The following is a 22,058-nucleotide window of genomic DNA, read 5'->3' on the forward strand; positions in this document are numbered from 1 at the left end:
AGATAGCTTAAATTTCGCCTAAACCACAGGTGTGTAAGTTGCAATTAGCCCATTTCTTTCTTTGCATCAGGCTTTCAAGGAATCATTTTTCTCCCAAAAAAAAAAAAAAACTTTCAGGGAGTCATTCAAAACTTGCTTGAACTATATTTTACTCAACATAATGTAAGAGTTTTGTTTTCCGTTTATCATGATAAAGGAATTAGATAGACAAAACACATATTTTTGTGCCCTACGACCATGAAGACTAATTTCTCGCCATTGAAAAATGTTTGAGAGGTTGTCAAAAATAACCGCAATTTGATTGGTTCTAAGATGCTCAAACCACTTTCACTCTAATTTTTTTATTAAAACATGTACTGTTAAATTTTTTATCCGTTAACTTAATTTTAAATACAGTAATAATTTGAAAAATATTTTACAAAATAACTATTTAGTGAACTGATTTGTCCCTGACCAAAGAGGAGGAAAAAAAGTTTTAGTATTTTTTTTGTCCATTTAACAAAATGCTACATCTTAAGTTCCTATAACTAGATTCAATCTATGTGTTTGTATTGACCAATACATCATATGATTGAATTTAGTTGCATTTGAAAAAAAAATATTGATATTGTAATATTGATCAATACAATCATGTATTTAAATTTAATTGAAATCCTCAAGAAATCTTGAACTACGATTACACTTTCATCTTGGTGTTATATATATATATATATATATATATATATATATAAGGAGTGTCATTTGAGATATAACTGAGCTCACTGACACTTTCATTTTTTTTTTCTACTCCCAAGTATTTGAAATACACTAAGAAATTGAACAAATTGTTGCTTTTAGTCAAAACATGCGACTTTATTCCATGTATCATGTATGCAAGATGACTCATTCTGTCATTAAAAATCCTTTGGACTTTAATTAGAAGTATGAGCATAATAATTACAAACACAAAATACATATATCTCAGTATAAAAAATAAAAATTTGAGGCACATCAAAAGTCAAAACTAAAAAGAATTCCAATCCGGTTTTATTTAACTCTGAGCAGCTTCCTTTAGCTCCCTGGCTTGCTTGAAAGAACTCTTCTTATTAGCCACTGGCCACCGCCTAATATAATGAGCACCTTGCGGTTTCTACCTGGTGTCAAGGCCCTTGAAGTGTTTGAGTTCAGCTATGTTTGGCGATTGCTAGCTTAGCACTTAGGAAGATCACTTGGAGGAGGTAGAAGAGATTCATTAGGGCCTTTACCATTGTCCACCACAAATGCCATCTTAAGCCCCCATGTGGTATGCACTTCCAAATGGCAATGCATAAACCAAACTCCTAACAAGCCAAACAATTAAATGTCACATTTTATATCATATGTACTGCAAGCCTGCAAGAGATCTATGAGGTCTAAAGACAACATTTTTTAGAGTTATTGGCATAAGCCTGTTGTGATTGCTGTATATTAAAGTGGTGTCAGTGATAAACCCAAATGAAAATGATATTGATCCTGTTAACAGTTGTGAAAAAATTTGATGTTATTAGTGTTACTAAATAGGCATTGAATATGGAGTTTACCTGGATTGTCAGCCCTGAATCTAATAGCAGTCCATCCACCAGCTGGTACACTAATTGTGTTCCTCTCCACAGGGTCAACAAGATTGAATTTCTTTGGATCTTTCTCTGGATTAAAGTCACCTAGTCCCCTTCCAACCTCAAAGAAATTGAATCCATGCAAATGGAGTGGATGGTTTTCAGGGGTTATCATCCCTGTATCTTGTAAGACTATTTGTACAGTTGAGTTGTAAGAAAGTCTATACAGCCTTGTCCCAGTCATGGTCCCCAAGTTCGTTGACTGTGTGCCAGTAAAGTTAAACTTTCTTGGTGGATTAGCAGGGAAGTCATCAGTGAAAACCCCACTTATATTGAAAAAATGAGCTTGAAGAAGTGAGATAGTTGGCATCACAAATGAAACATTGTTAATATCCGCTACCACACGGCCACCATTTGCACAAGTAGAACAAGGGTTAAAACCAAGACCAACAGTGAAAAACAAGGAATGGTCTATTTTCAATGGAACTATAGCTGGGTATTTTTTCGAGTTCAGGCTTCGAAGGACTTTTGTGAAGTATGCAGCTATTGATGTAGCATTTTTGGGAGGTGGGGTAGTGAGAGTGGTTGTGGTAGAGGCTAGAGTGCCTGAATAGTGTAATGTGGCTGTGGCTGAGGTGTTATCAACTGCAATGGGTGCGTCCATGAAAGGTGAAGCTACAACCATATACTTTCCTGTTTTATGATCACCTGTTAGGAGTGCATTTGTGGTTTGGCCTGGTGCAATGACAATCGTGTCGGTTTTGAAAGGTTTTGTGTATACTGCGTCAACCTCAACAATGGTGAGTGTGTGGCCAGCAATCTTGAAGAAAAGCTCTTCATTCAGTGCAGCATTGATGATTCGTAGCAAGTATGTCTGTCCGGGATTTATTGGTAATGTAAAACCTCCTGGAAGAGAAAAAAGATTATTAACATTATTATAAAAATATTGCTAAAATTATTACAAATTTTTCTTTGAAAAAAAAAAAAAACTTACAAATTAACGTGGAAATAAGAATTTTATATATCAATGCTACAATATGAAAACAGTATAAAACATAAAAGAGGCAAATTACTAAGCACCAAGTATTTAAATATTATACTAAGATGCAAAAGCCACTTTTAATTATCGCCTTAAGACTCAAACTGTATTGAGTCTAATAAAACTTAAGATATATCATACATTCCACTATATAAATTCATGATTAGACATATATAGAGATCGGAGGCAACATTACTCTGCGAATAAATTTTCTCTATTATCATCTCATCCAAAGAAACAACTTAGCCTAATTCTATTTTAAAACTTAAAAAAAAAAAATTATATTTTAAAACTATTAACTGAAATTCCATAGATATAATTAGTTAAGGTTTGCATTGCTTAAGCGTAATTAGACTATTACTATGAGTTTATATATGCAATTGTAGCAAGATCTTTTACTTTCTGAAGGGCAGCTTGATACAGGTCCGGGATGACCATTGATGGTGTGAGCATCAGAGACATTAGGGGCCGCGCCAGATTTCAAAGCTTCATTGATGACAGCCTCAACATCTGATTTCCACCATTCACCTACAAGTTGAAATACCAAAATAATTAAGAATTTTATTGACCTATGAAGCATGTTACGGTCCATTGGAAATGGGCCTTAGTGTGATGGCAAGTGCTTTATACCCAAAGTGACATATCACAAATTTGAGTCCAAAAATCAATATTTTCATTAAATTAGGGGTAATACTGAGATCCCAAATAAGTGAAAGTTTTGTACACTGTGTATATCTTTTATGAACATGGAACATAGGATACAAAATAAGATGCAACCCTCTTCTTGGTTGTCTGATCCACATGACTATACTAGTTTTGAACTGGTAATTGATTTATTAAACAAATTCAATTTTTCCAAGAGGAGTTATGAAATGGTTTATGGAATTGAAAATAGGCTTGGGACTTACTTAATATAACAACTTGTTCCTTCTGTGGCCTGGGAAATGGGTAAGGAACCCCACGCTTGGGCAAGATAACCAAGGCACCTTGGATTGTGGCCCTGAGCCAGAGTATGTGTGCGTGCCACCATAGTGTACCCCTTTGGCCCGTGATGGTGAAGTTGTAAATGAATTGATGTCCTGGTTGAATTGGGCATTGTGTAATGTATGCAGGCCCATCAGCCCAACCCGATCGTAGCTGTCTAACCCCATGCCTGCCCATACGCATAATAATTATATACAAGGAAAATTGTAATATTTTGTACACTTTTTTTTCCCAATTGTATTATAGCCAATGATGATCCTGTGAAGTTCAATTAAAGATGTTTATGATTCTCTCCAAATATATATATTAAAGATGGTTTTAGGAGGCTTTTTTTTTTTTTTGGTTGAGAAGGATATTTAGGAAATGCCAATACCCTGGGCAGAATCAAAGCAATCTCAGATTAAAAATGTTTCCACTTTTCAGCAAAAAAAAACAATAAAAGTATAGAAACTAGAGAGAAAGTACATTAAAGAAAAAACCATGTAGTTTTATTTTTGAGACACATTAAATCCAGACTTTTAAATGGGACATTATAAATCCCATACTTTCACAAATATACCCAAAAAAGGACTTCAATCTTTGGTCTAAAGTATCCATTTAAAAGTGTGGGTTTAATATGTTTCATGTATAAAACTATAGATTTTTAACGTACTTTCCCTAAAGAATAGCCATATTAAAGCCATAACAAAAATTGACTCTACCGCTTGAGATGTCAATGCGTCATCTTAACATATTATCGAAAAAAAAAGTTTTGAAATCTTTTATGACTAGACTTGATAAGAAGAAGAGTAATAATGTTATCATTATTATATAAATCTTAAAAAAATTAACATTTTTATAAAAAATAATTCATAAATTTATTTATTAATTAGGTCAATTTATAGTCTCGTATAATAAAATTGATAATAATTTTAACTTTTATTTCCTTGAAGAGTATGGGCCACTTCGCATGACCCATAGCCATAGGGGATAAACTCAGTTACTCACCAATGGATGCTAACATTGTATTTGACATGGTTGACCACCTTGACCAACACTGTGTCATCCTCCCTAGCATAAATGGTGGGACCAGGGAACCTTCCATTCACAGTGACAATGGGCTTAGTTGAGCACAATCTCGTGGTATTCTTCAGTACAACCTATTCATAAATCAATATATGTAACATTATTAGCCATATTAGCAAACACAAATAGGAAATTAATTAGTTTAACTGCAACATTTATGGGTATGGTACTAAGGTCAGCAAAGTTTGGTGTGTTTTCTCAACCACACCACTCCAACAAATTTGCTGTTTCATCAAGATTTCTTAGTCATCCTTATTTATTTATTTATTTTTTCCCTTTTTATTGAACCCGTTACTCAACAAATAAAGAGAATTTTTTTTTTTTTAAAATGCCACGTGCATCTGACTTTTTGGTTACGAGTGAGAATATGCTACTATTGCTACCGTGTCATTGATGGAACTAGTAAATAAACAATATGATGCTAATATTGTTTCCAATGATAAAGATTTGTATTACTCTCGTGTCAAACATCATTTTGACCACGTAAAAGTGTGGTCCAATAGATTACTAGTTTTTATAACTAGTGAACTTTGTCTAGTGTAAAAATTTTCAGCTGTTGGCTTGTCACCTCAGCTGAAGCATTCAAACCCAAAAATCTATTCTATTGAGTACTTTTCGTGAACGAAAACAATGACCTAGAAACTTAGATTAGGCAAAAGACTGGAAAAAGAATTTCAACAAGGGTTTAAAACATGAATTGGCATGAAAATTGTGGTTAATTTGAAATTGAAAGAAAATATATTAGGTGACAAAGCTATTAAACTATCAATTATTTATAAGAGTCGACAGCTAGAATTGCAACTTGCAGAAGACTTGGATGTTCTTGCATATGATTAGTGGCTTTGATGATTAATGCTTATGCGTGCCAACTAATCATATTATGTAAATTATAAAGGTCTTTGCTCTCTTTAAAACTTGTAGGAAAGATAAAGCTTCTCCAAATCATTTGGAAGAATTAAAACACAAAAGTGACACTCTAGCTATACGAGAATAAAGTTATATCAAAACGTGTGAATTTTATGGATGAATGAATGAAACCACGTAGAGTTTACAAATTATTTTAAAGCACAGTTAAATTTTGTGAATATCTATTATTAAGATTAATAAATATCTTTATTTGAAGCATTAAACTTGTCTGTCTATCTCTGCGAAAAGCTAACATTACAAAATGACTACTTAGTAACGATCATTTCGTAACGATAATAAATTTAAGGTTCTAACTAGTCATCTATGCAAAATTGAAAATATCAGAAACCGCACAGTACTGCATGGTTTGGTTGTGTGAGGATTGTGTTATATTCAAGTTAAACCCTTTTATCCCTAAAACTCTCGTTTATTACATGCATGCAATAACTCTTTCTTGATTAATTTGCATGTGGCTTTTATATATGAATAATGCTAGAGATACAATCTTTTTTACAAAAAAACTTACAAACTGCTGATGTGATGAGTGATTATTAGTAAATAAAAAAGTGATGTTAATGGTGGACATAGATGAAAACTAATAAGAAATTGATCACATTAACAGTTTATAAAAATATTGTAAAATAGTTTATGACTGTAGCATTACTCTTAGTATATTCACAAACCAAGCCCAAGACATATGGAAATTCATTGCATGAGTTTATAGTCATATGGAACACAATTAGAAATGTGTAGCTTAACATGGTACTTACATTGAACTTGTAGTGTCGAACCATGCCTTCCACCGACGCCGGGAACAGGCAATAAGCCACCACCAGCAGTACTACTACTCGAATACATGGCGCCATCTCCATCTCTCTCTCACTGCGATATTCTTTTCTCTCTAGCTAGAATATATTGTTTTGAAGTAGTGAGGTGTGTCTATCTGACCAAATAGACAAACATATAAATAGAGAGTCTGACACTCTCTGCTGCCAAGTCGTTTTTACTTAGGAAGCAAGCTCTTCGTATAGACCAAAAAAAGCCAGCCAGAGCCTTCTCATCATCTGATTTTTCTTGTGTATTACTTAAGGTAGTTATCCATCAAACTAATCAAGACACTTCTCGAAGCTAAGCTAGTTGAGCTTTTTATGTTGCAGATTACTCGTTTTTTCAAATGGACTAGGTGGTCAGCAATTGGGTTTGGTCCAACCGTATTGGGTAAAGTACACCCGATCCCATCTAACATAGCTAAAATGTGCAAATTCTGATTCCACCAGACTTAAGTCATGGTCATGGTCATGGATATGACATATACAAAAAAAAAAAAGAATTCTAACCTTTTGTTGTTGTTAATTAAGGTTAAACTCAAGCACTTTAATTAGAAGGTGGTTGCCCCAAACCACCCACGGTTGCCTACCCCCCTTGCTTCAACTTTTTACCTGATATGCTCTACCTGATATGCTCTACTTTTTACCGGATATGTTTTTTTTCTCTATATCACTTTGAGTGTTTCATTTTATGCACCACTGTTGCAGCTTGTCATAGATCACTTTTTGCTCATTATAAAGTAATCGAAGTTTAAAATGAAAAAAAGAATTATGAAGGTAGCCCAATCTATCAACCCATGAAAAACCAACTTGATTTGTCATCAAGTTCATTGGGTTGGTAGGTTAAATGAACACATCTACGGTTTTAACCCTATTTTGTGCATTTGTATAAACTATTTGTTGGAGGACTTTTAAGGAGGAATGTAGTTATACCAAAACTAAAAAGTTCAAATCTTGAAGCTTTTTTTCTAAGCCTACACAGAGAAATCAGCGTTGTGCTTTATTTAAAAAAAAAAAAATCATTGTGTATCCCTATTCATCTAATAAATTTTTTAAATCTTTCTTGAAACAATAGAGCTTGTTCCAATGAGTTCACTACTGTTGCAAATATTATATGAGTTCCTTGAAGTGTCAAAGGTTCTAGTTTGTGAAAGAAATTCATTTAGGAAGGCAAACAGAACATTTGCAGATGTTGTAATAGAGAGTCTAGTTGTACAAATGATTTTTTAGATAATTATTGTAATTCCTTAAACTATAATGAATTTTCTAATGGCATTAGTTTTTCTAGTAAAAAAGAGTTTCTTCATTAATTACCAAATCTACGATGATGAGCATATTCAAATTGAGTAACTTTCAAATCATAATAAGAGGCAGTGGCGTCGCTATTAAAGGACCAAGTGGGGCCTGGCCCCTCAAAATTTTTGAAAAAAATAATTTTTTTTTTTGGGAAATATCTTAAATAATATTAAAAATTTTAAATAGTTTTATTATTTTGGCCCCTTACCTGATAATAAACATATATATTTAAAAAGTCTAAGGCTTGCTTGTACACAACAATAGAAGAATTGAAAAATCATAAATTTTGTTGATGTGCCGTATCACCATGTCTCTCACACATTTACAAAACATTTTACCTCACATAGGTAACTCTCTCTCTCTCTCTCTCTCTCTCTCTGCATGTCAAAGGTTGGTAGAGACAAAAAAGTCACAAGTATGTCCTCTTATTGATCAATTGATTCACCTTGTTTTGACTCTTCCAATGTCCACAGCAACTGGTGAGTAAGTCTTTTTAGCTATGAAAATTGTTAAAACAAGACTACATAACAAAATGGAGGATGAGTTTCTCTCAGATAACTTAGCTGTCTACATTAAAAAAGAAATTGCTGAGAACTTCACTACTGACTCAATACTTGATGAATTTAGATCTCTTAAAGGGCGTAAGTTACAGTTTTGAAAAAAGATGTTTAACTTTTATGTTATTGTATGTTTTGCGACTTTGCCCATTTCATAGTTGATTAAAGATATTAAATTGTTTTGTCAATCTTGTCTCATGATTGTTTAATTTTAATTAGCTTGTAATCTCATGCATATGTATAAATACACTTAAAAATATACAATAAAATACATAATATAATTCCTAAAATATATAATTTAAATACTGTTGATAGTCATTTTTATATTTTATTAACTCTTTAAAAAATTTTGTAAAGATATTATTAGGTATAAATTGTCCATGTTTTTTATTATTATTATTGTGAAGCACTTTTTTTATTTTTTATTTTTACAATTCATTTATTCTAGATTTTTTGATTTTTGTACTTAATAACTCACTTGAATGAATATTTATGATGTAGTCTCACATTTAATTATAAAATTAAGAAATAAAAATCTTTAAGAATAAATAATTTAGGACACATGGCTTAAAATTGGAACTCTAATTTAATTTAGAATTCTAATTTGAGTTTTTCTCAGCTTTACTTATTATTATTATATATATATATTAGATACATTTTTGTTTATAGCACATATTGAGTTATGAAATATTGCATATTACTACTATTTTACATTTCATACAAAAAATATATATAACCTCTTCAAAGATAAATTTCTAACTTTGCCACTAATAAGAGGTAATTAGAAACTAAGTTTTTTTTTTTTTTAATCCAGATTAAGTTTATTTCTCTTTAGTCCTTACTCGTTATTTGAATTCAGTGATCCTTCCTAACTAATTATATTACTCTTAATTACACAATAATTATATATATTACTGTTGGGGAAACTGATGGTTAAAGGGGGAAAAAAATGACATTTTCCATGGAATCAACGCGGCTGGATCTGTTGGGTAATATTCCATGCGTTTCATGCTATGAGAGGACTACTTCGTAACAAGTTGATATGGTAGTCGGTAAGTGACAATTGACAGGTATAGGAGATGTTAACCAACCAAATTTTTTATAGTTGGGACATGGCTTTCATGTATTGGCATATTGGAAAAGTTTGGGCCTGTGAAAGCTATAGATTTAGTTAGATGGTGGGTGCGTACGCGGTACCACCTTCTTGATCTCTGGTTTTCAACTCCATTTATGAATTAATCTCATGGCCGGCGGTGGCTTTACTATTGATAGTTATGGCTCAATCTCTCTCTCTCACAGAGTGTGAAAAAATATTTGTTAATGCTAATTATGAAAGGTAAAGTGTCATTTTTTTGTTGTACATTATTAGTATTATTTTAGTTTGTAGTATGAATCATGAAAAAAAACTAATTTTCCCATATAATTCCAAATTATACGTAAGTGACCAAAAGTTTCATTATCATGCAATGACGCACAAAGAATTTAGTAGCATTATTGGTTCCTACGATGTCAATTGCGTGCAGGAATCAAATGGGTGAGAGTTGGTGGGGGTGGAACAAAAATAACCAAATGATTTTGGAATTTCAAGACACTAGCAGTAACATCTAGTTTGTAGATTCGTTTAGTTCCTTTGAGTAATCCTTTAGAAATGTTTTCTTGCCTTCTTGGAGCCTTAAGTTGAGTTGTGCTAAACATGTCAAAGGGAAACTTTTGTTTTAGATAAGTAAACGAGTTCAAATGATAAGTATAAAATATTATAAAAGATATCATTATTACTAGGTTTTTACTTGAATCTTGAAATAACGTCATTTTGAGTATTTTTAAATAGTAGATTATTTTTCTAATCCAAATTTAACAAACCCTATTAATGAAAAAGTCATTTTATATTTGATAAACACATCATATAAATAGTGGTTTCGATTTTGAGAGCTTTAAACGACCACTTTGATTATCATTTTCATATGAGTGTTTTTTAAAAGATTAAAATAATACATTTACATCTTTACAACATCATTATATGGCCCAACCCAATACGCACTACAAATTGACATCTTTCCAAGTTCCAACAGAATTATAATATAGGGCCCATCCCAAGACATAGTACAACATTACATCTTTCCAACAACAGCATTATATATATGGCCCATCCCAAAGAACATTCTCTCGCGACACCCATTATTAGCTTGCTCACTTTTCGTCTTTTGGAAAATAATTTGCTAAAGATATTTTTACTTTGTCTAAAAGTTTCCAAAGGCAAAAAATAAATAAATGATTTGGCTGAAAAGTCAGTTTCAGGTATTGCAATTTATATAAAGCATTGAGGGACTACAATAGGATATGGATCAGTTTTTTTTTTTGGTTGTTGTTGTTGTTGTTGTTGTTGCAGTTTTCATTGAAAATATTAAAAAGTGCTTTTGGAATGTTTTTTGTTATTTTGAAGTTAGTAAACCCAGTCTATAACCCTCACTCATCGAATATTCAAAAAAACTATTGTGTAGTTTTTATTGCTGGAATATGTTAAACGACTTTGAGCATGTGTTTAGGAGTTCGATAAAAGATTTGATGTTGTTATTAAAGGGGTTGAGATTTTGTTGTTTTTAATTTCCTCTGCAAAAGCGGAGGAGGCCTTGTATTTTATGGATTTATCTAATTTGTACCACCCTTGAATGGTTATTGCTTAAAGCAGTTTTTGTTATAGTATCTTATATTTATCTTTAAAAAATTACATAATATAATTATAAAATTAACGTAATTATTGGGTTTTCAAACTACATATATCATATTATCTACTTCATAAATTTAATATTTAGGGTTAATTTTAAATTCGCTTATTTTACTGAAACTAAATTTTTTTTGCTGAAAGTACTATAGATAAAGGTAAAAGTTAGCTGAAATAATATAGTGGGACTTATAAATAGTACTAAAAAGTGCAGTAAGACCCATTAATAGTAGCAAAAATAAGCTGAATAGTAAAATAAGTTGACAAAAAGTAGTGCCAAACAGATATTTAGAAGGGTAAGGATTTGCTACAAATTAAGTTGCATCAACTCTTGCAAAAATGTCCACATGTAGGAACAGAGGTAGCCTTTGAAAGGGCAATTCCCCCCCCCCCCCCTCAATTTTTTTTTTTTAAATATTAGAATATATACTAGGCATTAATTTTAGCAATTTTGTTCTATAATATTACACTTTACCCCCTTAATAACATCATTAATTTTTTTAAGAGTGATGTTATAGCCACAAATTTTTCTACAATATTTTTGCAAACTCTTAAGGTAGCAGATTTTTATTGGTTCGCATCTAGGCTCACTATTTATACCACTTTTTTACTTACCAATAACCACTTATCACATCAATATTTTGTAAAAAAAAAAAAAAATTGTAGCCCTAGCATTTTCTTCTATTTAAAGACCATAAAAAATCTATAAATTTAAAATTTAAAATAAAATATACAAGCCCAAAAAAATTATCCCAACAACAAAAATTACCAAGAATCAAACTAAAAAAAAAGTCTAATCAACCAATTATACCCAAAACAAACAATGCAACATTTTTAAAAATTTCAAAAAAAATAATTGTCCTTACCTAACAACACGCATCAAAGTCAAGGAAAAAAAAAAAACACCTCAGTGGTTAAGCCACCGTACACAACCAGTAGCAAAGTTGCCCCCCCTAACTACAAGTCCTGGCTCCATTCCTACACACGTGTCAATGCCTTAGATAGACACCCATCCAGGCTTATATTTAAATGAAAATTTCCATGTCAAGATTGAATTTTTTACCAAATGACTACTTGACACATATGCATTTTACAGGAATCGCTGCAACTTAGTTTGCAGCAAATCCTTGCCTTATTTAGAATACACAAACACACCAAATATGACGTATATTTAGCATATTGGCCAACTACAAGTCTAAGTTTAAACTCAACTATTAAAAAGTCTTCATAAAAATAATAGAATAAAAAGAACTCTATTAAACAAGTTGAGCTCAAACATAATATAATAAATTTGTGAACAAGCTTGTAACAAGCCTATTAGGTTAAAAGTTATAACTTGGTAAACTATGACCAAAACATGTATCATGTGTCATGTAAGTGATTTGAAGTCTAGATTTATGAAGGGGTAAAAACATTTACTCATGCTCGTAGTATTTATTATATATGAGAAAACAATAAGTTAATCAAATAGCTTGTTAGCAAATTTGAGTTTATTTGATAAGAAAATGAACCAAATTTAAAAATATAATATAATTTGGTGATGAACTCAAGTTTGGCTTATGTCCAAATTGAAATTAAATGAATAATTTTAAACATGTAATACTCAGCTTGACTTGGCTCATTTATAATCTTGTGATAAAAATTAAATGTTAAAACAAATATTAACATTACATATGTTTTGGTGGAAAATAAATTTTTTTTTTGAATAAAAAATTATTAGTATTGTAAGGATGCAATTTGTTTCCTAAGCCCAAAAGGTAAAAACAATCTAGGCCCAAAAAGCCTAATACAATAAATTTGTAGAGAGTAGGTTAGAAAACTAGGCTCTAATGAATTGGGTAACAATTATAATGGATCCAGATGACAAAAAAATAAAGATAGACTGTTTTTATCCAAAGAAAACCGTCCTCGGCACAATCTGAGGAGATCAGTAGTATATATCTTTTGACTTTTATTACAAGCGTAGTTCTTGTTGCTACAGTATTTTTCTCTTAATTCTCCGATCCCCTTCCCTTAAAGTCCTCTTTCTACTTTATACTATCTTTCTTCTTCCATCTTTACCTTTCACGTGTAGATTAGATTGCTGGTGTAGATCCTTGTCCCATCAGCACCTTCCTGAAGTTTTTGGGAGTAGCTGTAAGACTGAAAATTACTGTTTAGGTATCACTTCCTCATTAATGCGGCCAGAGAGTTAGCTACAAAGCATTTAATGCAGTGGTAACAGCTTTCTCTTAGATAGTTCATAGCTTACATGCTTCCATGACGTGCATCCTTATCAATAGAAACTCCAAGAACATTGCTTTGGATGGCAAATTGCACTTTCTGACCTTTGCTTTGCTTAGCTGAGGAAGCATCCCTCCTCAAACCACCTTCCTGGACCATCATGTCCAAATCCCTTCCTTTATTTATTAATGCCAACCTCTACAACAATGTTTACTCATCCTCGGACTACTAGGCATCCTCAGACTAGGCCCCCAGCCCAATATATACTACTGGCCTATCATCCCTACAAGTATTACTCTAGTTTGTAGCATGAATCATGAATGAAACTAATTTTCCGATTTAAATCCAATTTATATGTAAGTGACCAAAAGTATCATTATCATGCAATGACGCACAAAGAATTTAGTTAGCATTATTTTTTCAAAAATAAATAAATAAATAAATAAATAATTAGCATTATTGGTTCCTAGTTCCTTCGATGTCAATTGCGTGCTGTTGTGAAATTTTAAAATACTCGCAAGTGTACGAACCGTACCGAAGTATAGTTGGACAAGAACGAGGTCGAATCCATAAGGACTTGAATAAACGTAGGAAAATTGATTAAACCTTAACCAAAATAATCCTAATCTAGTTTAATAAAAACTGTTTTTTTTATTTTTTTTTTTGCAATTAAATATACTAAACAAATAATAAAGTTAAGTAAATAGTTAAACTAAGCAAAAGATATAAAGCAAGAAAAAGATGTAAACAATCAAGAGAAAGGAATTAAGGTTTTGGAACCCGCCTTGTAAGTCATATCAGCATATATTTATGATCATTAATTTTTCCCATCCACTGCATGATAATCTAGAAATCAATCTTGCTATCATGGAAAATATCATCATTAAAACTTATGTTTAAAAATCTAAAGCATGTTCTTCTTCGCTTCTTAAGTATAAAATCAAATCATCAATTGTATCCGTAGTCAAATAAATCACAAGATATATCCAATTCTAAAAATCAAATCATAAATTGTATCCATTGACAGACAAATCACAAGTGATATCCAATTTTATAATCAAGAATTAATAAACCAAGCATTCAATTAATTAAGATAAATCCTAAATCATGAGAAAAACATGATTGAACTCATATCTAGAATTCCATCTTAGTCAATTGATATGAAGTAAGAACAATTTAAATCATTAAAGAACAGCTATATTGGGAAAAATCAAATCACATAAATATAACTGATAATCCTTAACAAGGTTTCATCCTCAACCCTAATTATAAATTTAGCTACTCATAGTAATTGAAAGAAAACACAGAAATAAAATACTAAACATTAAACTAGACAAATAAAATAAAACTAACTGTCATGGAAGAAGTAGCTGCAACTCTCTACACATTCAGCCCTCAGCCCTCAGCCCTAGCACTAGCCTTCCCCCCTGAATTTTGCCCTAAAGAGCCTTTAAATAGGTTAAAGAATCCTATTACAAGTTGAATTCCCGTTTGGAGAAAATCCCAGATTTTTAGGCTTCACTTAACCGACTATTTTGGCCCATTTAACGTCAGAATTTGGACTTTTGGTAAACTACAAAGTTGTAGCCCTTTAAGTTATCGTTCCAGCCCAACTTGAATCATCTCGATTGGACATCTGAGCCGAAAGTTATGCTAAAAATACTAACTGATGTGCAGTCTGGAATCCTAATCCGAATTGGACTTGGATTTGGCACAAATTTCCTTTGATTCCTTACTCCAATTGGACTTAAATTTAATTGGGTTGGTCTTTTCTTGAATTCATGCATGGCTGGATGTAAGTTGGCTTGATTCAATTGGCCTAACCCCACTTTGCATGTAAAGCCCTTGTTACCTACAACACAAAGATATTATATAATCAGTCACAAAATAATATAAAAGTAAGGCTAAATATGTAGATATGTGAGTACTTTATTGTATATATTTCATGCACATCACGTGCAATAATCAAATAGGTGAGAGTTGGGCCGGAACAAAAATATCCAAATGATTTTGGAATTTCAAGACACTATCATCTAGTTTGGAGATTCGTTTAGGGTGTGTTTGCTTGGAGATTCGTTTAGGGTGGATGGAAAACTTTGGAAAGAAAATAGGAAGGAAAATTTTTTTGGAATGTGTTTGGTTAGGTGAGGAAGAAGGAAAATAAATGGTGGGCCCAAGTGTTTTCTCCTTGGGCCCACCAGAATGTTTTCTCTCAAAAATGAAGAGAAAACTGAGTGGAGATGAATTTCTTGATTGACAAAAATGTCAATGTGCACATGCCTTTATTTATTTTTTTCTTCTCCTTGGGCAGTAAGTAACATTGCCTTTTTTTTCTTTTTTCTTTTTTTACGCAACGTTTCCTCTTCTATTTTTTTTTCTTTTGATTTTCTAGGCCTAGGCGTTCTTCTTCTTTCTCTTTTTTTATTTTTTACTGGGTAGTAAGTTGCCTTTTCCCTTTTTTTTTTCCTTTTGATTTTCTAGGGCCTAGGTATGATCATTGTTTTTTCTTTTTTCTTTTTTTTTAAGATGTGATTTTTATTTTGGGACATGATTTTTGTAAGGACCCAATTTGAATCTCAAGCCCAAAAGTCAAAAGGATCTTGGCCAAAAGAGCTCAATACAATGAATTTGAAGAGAGTGGGTCAGAAAACTAGGCTCTAATGAATTGGACAACAATTATGGTGGGTTTAGATGACCTGAAAGCAAAGAGAAATAGATTTTATCCAAAGAAAATCGTCCTTGGCACAATCCGAAGAGATGTGTTCTTATATATATCTCTTTTGAATTTGATTACAAGTCTAGTTCCTAATGTTACAGTGTTTTTCCTTTCTTTTTCTCCAATCCTTTTCCCCCAAGGTCTTCTTTCTATTTTATGCTATCTTCTTTCTTTCATCTCCACCCTCCACATGTAGATTAGGTCGCTGGTGTTGATCCTTGTCCCATTAGCACCTTCTTGAAGTCTTTGGGAGTAGCTGTAAGGCTGAAAATTATTGTTCAGGTATCACTTCCACATTAATGCGGCCAGAGAATTAGCTGTAGAGCATATGTAGTGGTGGCAGTTTTCTCTTAAATATTTCATAACTTCCCTTTGTCCTGTGCTTTCATGATGTGTATTCTTATCAATAAGATATCCCAGAACGTTACTCTGGATAGCAGACCACACCTTTTGACCTTTTCTTTGCTTAGCCGAGGAGACATTTCTTCTCGGCTCACCTTTCCTAACCTTCTCAGTCATAGCTTGCTCGTGGAGTTCTGATTCTTACATCTTCACTATCGTTTATCTGTCATTGGACTACTAAGCATTCTCGGACAAGGCCCACGGCCCAATATATACTCTTGGGCTATTTATCCCTACAATTTTTATTTATTTTTAATAAATTAGGATGATTGCTCTTTTTTGTGGTTATTTGTCACTTTTTTGTTTTAATTAGGTATCATTCTTTAATAAGGGTATATGAGTAAATTTATTCAAACTCATTTTTTTTATCTTTTTACTTTTCCACTCCCAACCAAACAAAAGGGAAAGAAAATAAAATATTTTCTATCCTTTCACTTTTCCATTCTCCCACTATTTTCTATCCTCCTATTTTTCCACCCTTCAACCAAACGGACTCTTAGTTCCTTTAAGTAATCCTTTAGAAATGTGTTTTCGCCTTTTTGGAGCCCTGAGTTGAGTTGTGCTAAAAATGTCGAAATGAAGCCCTTTATTTTTTTGGAAGTAAGTAAACGAGTTTGAATTACAAATATAAAGCATTACAAAAAATATCATTATCATTAGACTATCACTTGAATCTTGAAACAACACCGTCTTGGTACTAATATTTACAATATAGTGGACCTTTTTCTTATCCAAATTTAACAGACTTTGTGAATGAAAAGGTCACTTTATATTTGATAAACATATCATATAAGTTGTGGTTTCGATTTTGAGAGCTTTAAACGACCGTTTTGATTATCATTTTCATATGAGTGTTTTTAAAAAGATTAGAATAATACATTTACATCTTTCCAACATCATTATATGGCCCAACCCAATACGCACTACAATGTTACATCTGTCCAACAGAATTATAGGGTCCATCCCAAAGAGTCTAAGATATAAGTACAATTTTTATCCAAAAATAAAAAAATAAAAAAAAGATATAAGTACAATATTACATCTTTCCAAAACGGCATTATGTGCGAAAATTATATGCTGTACCCGGCATATATGCCGGGTCTCTCACAGGCTCACAACACCCATTATTAGCTTGTTCACTTTTCTTCCTTTGCTAAATAATTTGATAAAGATATTTACTTTGGCCAATAGTTTCCAAAGGCAAAATGGCAAAAAAAAGTTTAAAGATTCAGCTGAAAATTCAGTTCGAGGTATTGCAATTTATATGCAGCAATGAATTTGAGGAACTACAATGGGATACGGATCAAGGTTTTTTTTTTTTTTTTTTTTAATTATAATTTTAGAGCTATTAATGTCATTGTTTGTGACCTTGTGTAATCCTTGAGTTTTGGGGCTTGTTTGGTTAGGGTGTTTGAATAACAGTTTTCAGTGTTTATGCATTGAAAATTGTAAGCCTAAAAAAAACAACACGTTTGGAAATGGTGTTATTTACTGGAGTGTTTGAGTTATGTTGCTTATTTTAAAGTGTTTAAATACTAAATTTAGAAAATTCCTCTTACCAATTTTTAGTTTTCAAACAACGTTACTTAATGGCACTTTTGTAAATATGTTGAAAACCATAGGGCCCACTTAATTAGACAAAATATAAATTGATTTCTCTCTCCTCAAATAAAAAAAATATTAAATTGTACCATACTTGTCATCTTTTTAAAAATAAAAAACACACAAACCAAATACACAATTATGTTTTTTCATACACTGAAACATGTTATTTGAAATATGGTACCAAACACATTTTTTGCTTTATGAATACTGTAAACACGTGTGTGGGGGCCATGGCCCAAAGTAATGTATTGGGCATTGGGCCTAGTTCGAGGACACTAACAAATCCAAGGAGAGAAAACATGACTTAGGTGATCTATGTTACAAGCCTCATCATTGGGAGACAAAGAAAAGAAAGTCCAAAGAGGAACTTCTCCTCGGATACGGCAAATCCGGAGCAAATGTATATTCAAACTATTGAAGCACACTCTCTAAACACGTGGAAGGAAAGAAAACTCAAAATATCTAAGGAGAAGCTGCCACCACCACATTAAATACATTACAACTGCTTTTTTGGCCGCATTAATATGGAGAAGACCCCTAAACAGTGCTGCCTTGGCTGCCGCAACTCACAAAGGACTGAAATGGGGTGTCTAATGGGATGAGTGCTTAAGTAGGGGTTTAGGTGATCAACAAGTGCAAGATCCAGATAATCAGAGATAGCCTATATAATATAGAAAAACTCCCATAAAGAAAGGGGTGGTGAAAAAGAAGAGAGAGGAGGAGAACATGTAAAAGAACCCTAAGTTGGTGATCTGTAATCATAAGTAAAATTTTAGTCTCCTCGGATAGAAAGTCCTTTGACCATGATAGTTTTTATTCGTGTTTAGTTACTCCTAAATCTCATGCTAGCTGTTGTTTAACTCATTTTAACCTAGTTCTTTGACCATACTCTACAAAATTCATTGTATTGGGCTCTTTGGATCAAGATTCCACAAAGTTTGGGCTTGGGCTCCAAATCTTGTCCCTACAATTGACGCCGTCTATGGGAAGAACTCGGGTGTTAGTGAGTATGACGGTTAAACATGGCAGGATCAGGTCCACACCAAGAAAACTCATGCCAAATCGATCCCCAGTGGACAGAACCCATTAGGCCTCAGCAGCAAAGTAATCCTCTTGACCTTGAGCCAAATCTGGGCAATGAAAGGAACCGAGAGGGAAGTGTGCATACTACTCAGACGAGCCAAAGACACTCCCAAATAGGTAGTCGCATATCCCAAAGAGAAAACAACCGTCAGGCCATGCAGTGAGAGATAGACGACCTGAAAAAGAGGTTGCGCCATGCACAGTAAAGGCGGTCCCCTTCCAGCTCTGACATATCCTCTAATGAGGAAGAGGATGTCAATTACAGGTGGAGATCAAGAACTCCCCCAAGTGAAACCTTCTCCTATGAAAAAGAGTAGCGTTATGAACGGAGACATAAGAGCTCGTCTAGTAAAGGTCTGGGTAATGATGCCATGAATAAAGCTCTGGATCAGATCTCCAAGTCACCCTTCACGCACAAGATAGAAGGGGCTAGACTGCCACGGCGTTTTCACCAACCTACGTTCACCATTTATAATGGCCGAACAAACCCTGTGGAGCATGTGAGCCAATTTAACCAAAGAATGGCTATCCATTCTCGAAATGAGACTTTGATGTGCAAAGTTTTCCCGTCCAATCTAGGACCCGTGGCGATGAGGTAGTTCAACAGCTTGAAGACGAACTCCATAGATTCCTACAAGCAGCTCACCCAAGCCTTTGGCTTTCGTTTTATTACGAACAGCAAGGTTCCTCGGCCTCTAAGTTCATTGTTGTCATTATCCATACACGAAGGGGAAACTTTAAAAGCATATTCAGATAGATATTGGGAGAAGTACAACGAGATGGATGGTAACTACGACAACGTCACCATCAGCACGTTTAAGAGTGGTCTCCCCACCGAGCATTGTTTAAGGAAGTTCCTAATTGGTAAGCCTGTTACCAGCGTTCGTCAACTTATGGATAGGATTAACAAATACAAAAGGGTGGAAGAGGACCAACTACAAGGGAAAGGAAAGGAGAAGATCATCCCTTATAAGAGGAATGATTTCAGGTCAGAACGATACAATAGTAACCATCTAAGAAGAGATTTTGCGGGACAATCTGGACCAATCACCACGCAAGCGGTTAACGCTATATTTAGAGAGCCGGTACAACAGGTTTTGGAGAAAGTTAAGAACGAGCCTTTCTTCAAGTGGCCGAATAAAATGGCCAAAGACTCCTCAAAACGCAACCAGAGTCTGTGTTGTCAGTACCACCAAGACCATGGACATACCACTAAAGACTGCAGAAATCTATGGAACTACCTGGATCAGTTGGTCTGAGAAGGAAAGTTGCGGCACCTCTTACACCCTTCTAGCAGTCATCTGGATCAGGTAGACCAAGAACCCCGGAGAGACATATCTTTAAGACCTCCCATGGGTATGATAAATGTCATCCTCGTCGCTCTGGGGAGAACCGGCTCTTTTCCCTCTAAGGTAATATCTGTGGCTCGGTTTTCCACCGAGGACAATGATAGGGAATCCAAAAGGTCTAAGAAGGGGACCTCACCTGTGCTGGGATTCTCGGACGAGGATAAGATTGGAACCATCCAACCTCACAACGATGCTTTGGTAGTTACACTTAGGATTGGAGGGTTTGACGTGAAGAGAGTACTGGTAGACCAAGGCAGTGCTGTGGAAGTAATGTACCCTGATTTGTACAAGGGGCTGAACCTAAAGCCCGAGGACCTAATGGCATATGATTCCTCTTTGATAAGTTTCGAAGGGAAGACTGTCACACTGAGGGGACAGATCAGACTGCCTATACAGATCGGATCAGACGTGGTGGAGGTGGATTTTATCGTGGTCGATGCCTACTCACCATACATAGCCATAGTGGCCAGACCTTGGCTCCATGCCCTGGGAGCCATTTCTTCTACACTTCACCAGAAGGTAAAATACCCATCAGAGGGCCAAGTAGAGCAGATTATAAGAAATCAAATCATGGCTAGACAATGCATGATGGCTGCCATCTCACGCCAATCTAATGCAGAACCCTCGACCCCTACAAGAAAGGACTTATAGCAATCAGCCACCTCGGCAGTACCCGTCAATGAGCCAGCCGAGGAGATAAAATGCGAGAGTCTAGAAAGGGTTACTGTTGACAATGACCCAGAGAGATTCTTTTAAGTCGGCTCAGAACTACCCCTCCGAGAGAAAGAGGAATTGATTGGGTTTTTGAGAGAAAATGTTGACGTATTCGCATGGGACGCCTACGATGCCCCAGGGGTTGATCCGAATCTCATTTGCTACTACCTAAACTTTAACCCATCCTCTATTCCCAAAAAGCAACTACCCCGACGCTCGTTAAAAGAGCATGCTGACGCTATGAAGGACGAAGTAACAAAATTGAAGAGGGCAGGGGCTATCAAAGAAGTCTTTTACCTCGAGTGATTGGTAAATACAATGGTGGTAAAAAAGAAGACTGGGAAATGGCAAGTTTGCGTAGATTTCACAGACTTGAACAAGGCGTGCCTGAAAGACCCTTTCCCAATGCCTCGGATAGATCGGTTGGTAGACGCAACTGTAGGCCACCCTCGAATGAGCTTCCTAGATGCCTTCTAAGGTTATCATCAAACACCACTGGCCCTGGGAGATCAAGAAAAAACAGTATTCATGACCCCTGTCGGAAACTACTATTACAAAGTAATGCCATTCGATTTAAAGAATGCATGGTCTACCTACCAAAGGATGATGATCAGAATGTTTGATCCACAACTAGGTAAGAGTATTGAAGTCTACATAGACGATATGGTAGTAAAGAGTAAAGTGGTATCCAAGCATGTAAGAGATCTCGAGGTCATCTTTGGCGTCTTAAGAAAACACAAACTGCGTCTCAATGCCTCTAAGTGCTCATTTAGTGTCGGATCCGACAAATTTTTAGGCTATATGGTAACTCATAGGGGAATAGAGGCGAGCCCAGACCAAATCAAAGAAATTTATAACTTACAAGCTCCTTGGAACCCAAAAGAAGTCCAGAAACTCACTGGAATGATCGCGGCATTGAATCGGTTTATTTCCCGATCTGCAGACCAATGACGTCCTTTCTACCTCCTAATGAACAAGTGGAAAGGATTTGAGTGGTCC

General features: G+C 34.2%; 2 protein-coding genes across 2 annotated transcripts; one reads left to right on the top strand and one right to left on the bottom strand.

The window, feature by feature from the left end:
- Positions 1–833: 833 nt before the first annotated feature.
- Positions 834–6,516, bottom strand: LOC115985253 (laccase-4-like). Its single transcript, XM_031108220.1, has 6 exons — positions 6,339–6,516; positions 4,585–4,736; positions 3,522–3,766; positions 3,013–3,141; positions 1,560–2,480; positions 834–1,319 (listed from the first exon to the last, which is right to left on the bottom strand). Exons 1-6 carry the CDS (start codon positions 6,438–6,440, stop codon positions 1,189–1,191), a joined length of 1,680 nt encoding a protein of 559 aa, XP_030964080.1. The 5' UTR covers positions 6,441–6,516; the 3' UTR covers positions 834–1,188.
- A 13,259-nt stretch (positions 6,517–19,775) lies between these two features.
- On the top strand, positions 19,776–20,255 carry LOC115951742. The gene has a single exon (XM_031068895.1). The coding sequence runs from the start codon at positions 19,776–19,778 to the stop codon at positions 20,253–20,255; it is 480 nt and encodes a 159-aa protein (XP_030924755.1).
- The last annotated feature ends 1,803 nt before the right edge of the window (positions 20,256–22,058 follow it).

Source organism: Quercus lobata, chromosome 1 (assembly GCF_001633185.2).
Source record: "Quercus lobata isolate SW786 chromosome 1, ValleyOak3.0 Primary Assembly, whole genome shotgun sequence".
In the NCBI taxonomy this organism is placed as follows: Eukaryota; Viridiplantae; Streptophyta; class Magnoliopsida; order Fagales; family Fagaceae; genus Quercus; species Quercus lobata.